This window comes from Aethalodelphis obliquidens, unplaced genomic scaffold, assembly GCF_003676395.1.
Source record: "Aethalodelphis obliquidens isolate GAN/ISIS:26980383/991018 unplaced genomic scaffold, ASM367639v1 scaffold15, whole genome shotgun sequence".
Lineage (NCBI taxonomy): Eukaryota > Metazoa > Chordata > Mammalia > Artiodactyla > Delphinidae > Aethalodelphis > Aethalodelphis obliquidens.
Window position 1 is genome coordinate 1,007,891 of NW_020837959.1, and position 3,473 is coordinate 1,011,363.

General features: G+C 59.9%; 1 protein-coding gene across 1 annotated transcript; it reads left to right on the plus strand.

Annotated features, from left to right (window-relative positions):
- The first annotated feature begins 6 nt into the window (after window positions 1-6).
- On the plus strand, window positions 7-2,649 carry LOC113625335 (translation initiation factor IF-2-like). Its single transcript, XM_027115804.1, has 2 exons — window positions 7-745; window positions 1,199-2,649. The coding sequence occupies exons 1-2, from the start codon at window positions 30-32 to the stop codon at window positions 1,329-1,331; spliced, it is 849 nt and encodes a 282-aa protein (XP_026971605.1). The 5' UTR covers window positions 7-29; the 3' UTR covers window positions 1,332-2,649.
- The last annotated feature ends 824 nt before the right edge of the window (window positions 2,650-3,473 follow it).

The following is a 3,473-nucleotide window of genomic DNA, read 5'->3' on the forward strand; positions in this document are numbered from 1 at the left end:
CGGGGGGCGGCCGCGGCCCCTCCGCGCTCATGCCCGGCCCGACCCGCGGCGGCCGGCTCGGGGGTGGCCGCTCGGCGACCGGAGCCCGCGTGCCGAGGCCCAGGCGGTGGGGCTGCGGGCTCGGGGGCGCGGCGGCCGGCGCTCCCGCCGCTGCTCTGCTGCTCGGCTCCTCCTCTCCGCTCCGCGGCTCTGCCCTGCTCTGCTCTGCTCCCGGTCTCCGCCCGCCGCCGTCTCAGCCCGGCCTCCGGCAGGCCGGTCCCCGCGCGCACGTCACGAGCGCGTGTGAGCATGCGCCCCGCGGGCCGCGCCCCCGCCCCCCTCCAGCGCCCTGGCGCTCTGGTGCCAGCCCGCCCCGGCCCTGCCCCCTCCCGGCCTGCCCCCTGGCGCAGGGCCGCCGAGGGGACCCGGGGGCGGAGGGCGGGGCGCGGCTCCCTGTTGCTTCCGCCTCCGGGGCGGGGGTGCGGGCCGCGCAGCCGGGGCCTGGACGGCGGGCCCTGGGCGTCCAGCCCTGGGTCCGGCCTGAAACGTGTATCTCCCCGCGAAGGCCCGAGGGCAGGGGCGAGATCGCGGGGAGTCGGGGAGGGGAAGGGATCAGGTTGGGCCGGAGACCGGCTAAACCCGGCCTGTGTCTCCCTCGTGCTCCACGGCCCCACGCGCGGCCCGCCTGCTTGGCAGGTGAGGGGGCGCCGAGGCGGGCCCCGCGGGGCTGCCCAGAGTCGCACAGCTCCTCTGCGCCGAGGCGAAGGTAAGCTCAGCGTCTCCCACCTAGGATCCCCGCTTCCTTCTGAAACCCCGCCGGCTCCCTCGCCCGGGGCCCCTGGCCCAAGGACTCCAGAGCTGCGACAGTCACAGGCACCTGTAATCCGGCGGGGCTGAGGCGTTGGAATCAGCGGCCCGCCCGGCCCGGCTGGCCGACCCCTTCGGTCCTGCCGGTCCAGCTCCTGCCTCCGTCCCTGGCTGCGCCAGGCGGTCACCCGGAGGCTGAGCTGGGCCCGCGGGAAGGAGCTCTGGGCTCCGGGCCTCCAGGCCCCGGGGGGCGCGCGCTCGTGCGTTATCTGGTCACCAGACGGAGAACCCTTGCGTCTCTCAGACACCTCGATTTCAATCCCAGGGAATGCTTCTGTTTCCCCAAGGGGAAACGAACTCTCTCTTCTCAATCACAGTCAGCCTTGAATTAAAGGATGCACTTTGTTTCCAGCATCTGTTCTCGCTGCCACGGGCCACCGCTTGTGAAACCAGAGGGGCCTGACAGGGCCCCTGGAGGAACGCCACTGAGTGTCCCCCTGGCTGGCTGTGAAGAGAAGCTTCCACGTGGACCCTTTGGGGATTAGATACAGAAGCTTGGGATTGGGTGGGAGTGAATGGTGGTCATGGCTAAACTATCTGGATTCTGAACTGCTTTTCTTCAGTAAAATGCTCATTTTTGGTCACCTAACTCATCGATTCTCCACTTTCCAACCGAATCTACTCTCTCCTGCGTGGCATCCAGGAGGCCAATGGCCAGCGTCAGGGGATCTTCACCAACGGGGCGCCCGTTGCGAGCTGAGACCAAGCAGAGAGGCTGGGGCCTTTCTTCCCTCGTCTGCACCCTGGCCTGGCAGTGTCTGTGTCCTTCGGTGACCACAGTGCTTGCCCAGCTTTCTTTCTTGTTGGATCAATTCGTGTCAGGCGCCGAATGAGTGGGTGACAGTTGTCACCCCATGCTTCCTACAGCCAGGCAGCGGGGTCAGCTGGGCCCTGGGGAGCAGCACCTCTGGTGGGTCGTGGAGCCACGTTCACACTGCAGCAGGTGGTCCTGTCGCCATGCGGTCTTCCACATCTCCTCCCAGGAACGCCTTCTGCTTTCTGCCGGGACCCTGGCTGCTTGAGACAGATATTGACCGGCCTAGCACCTTGCGAACGGTGACATTTGCAGGGGGCGGGTGGAAGGACACAGGCAGAGGCCACACAAGGCCACAGGATAAAGGCTGTGTGCCTTTCAGGGACACCTGTTTTGTTCAGTGGTCAATGCTAATTTCATCTTGTAGTAAACACTGTGGTGGCCACAGCCATGCCCTCCGTCCTTGCTGGCAGAAGCCCACCTTGGTGCAGGTAGCCACCCTCTGCGTGGCTAGGGGTAAACTGGTCCATGTGAGCTAATCTCGGTAACTCCATGCCTCTTCTTGTGACTGGTTTTGAAACAAGTTTTAAACCAGTGAATCCTGCTGTTGGGAAAGGTCTCCTCACTTGTAAAAAGCGCATAAAGAGGACATGCTCCTCGTTTCCTGCCGGATGTTGTGTGTCTGGATGTGATGTCTGGCGTTTCGCAGCCTTCTTGCGTCCGTGATGTGACAGGAACAGCGTCACAGTGGGGATGGCAGCGTGGAGAGATGGGAAGAGCATGGGTCCTTAGTGACACCACTGGGCCACTACCCTAACTTGGATTTCATGTTTTGAGAGATAATAAATATCCTTATTGAGTTGGATTTTCTGTTGCTAGCGGCTCACAGCATCCTAATTCTAAACCTATGGAAACATGGGATTGATATATATACACTAATATGTATCAAATAGATAACTAATAAGAACCTGCTGTATGAAAATAATAATAATAAAAAAATAAACCTATGGAACCAAACCAGTTAGGTGTCTATTAAAGTAACATTAAGTCCAGCTCACGCTGTGAGTGGGTTATTTATTTCTGGTAACAGACCACACAAACTTGGGCGCTTAAACACCAGTGAGCTATTATTTCTCAGGACAGTGTTTTGGGGGAAGGTTCCTCTGTTCCACCTGGTCGTGGCTGGGATCGTTCATGCATCTGCATTCTTTTGGGGGCTTAGCTGGGCCCTGGGGGTTTCTGATGGCTTTAGTCACATGTCTAGTACTAGCCTCAGCTGGGTCAATGGAGAGCTGGGAGCAGGTGGCCTCTCTCTCCGTACTTGGTGGTCAGCCTGAGCTTCTTTACACGCAGCTGGATCCCAAGAGGGTCAAAGTGGACACTGCCCGGCCCCTGAAGGTCTGGGCTTGGAAGTTCCGGATCATCACCTTCCTCTCATTCTATTGGGGAAAGTAAGCCCAAGACCATCCTGGATTCAAGGGGGAGGGGCAGAGCCTTGTACATAAAGGATGAGAGAACCTATGAACAGTCATCTTCAGAAATAACCCACCTTACACATCAAACGACGACTGAGTATGTTGACAGTATCACAGGAAGGTCACAGTGAAAAGGCTGTGGGAACTCCAGGGCCTGTGTGTTTCTTCATTGCCATCCAAGCGGAAAGAGAGTCTCCACTCTGATTGGACCGGCCACATCCTCTGCCCATTCCTGGCCAATCAGTTACTAGGATGGTGGAATGCCATCAGATGATTGGCTTAGGCCTGGGTTAAGTGCCGACCCCTGGCTAGTTGGTGTCCATGGGGGATGGAAGGATCCCAATGAGCTTGGGACCATCAGGGCCTTCCCCTGACCCACACACAGCATGGCTGCTTCC

Coding starts and splice junctions, on each gene's coding strand:
- LOC113625335 (XM_027115804.1), top strand. CDS start 30: ATGCCCGGCCCGACCCGCGGCGGCCGGCTCGGGGGTGGCCGCTCGGCG. Junction 746..1,198: donor TCCTCTGCGCCGAGGCGAAG/GTAAGCTCAGCG, acceptor CTTTGTTTCCAG/CATCTGTTCTCGCTGCCACG.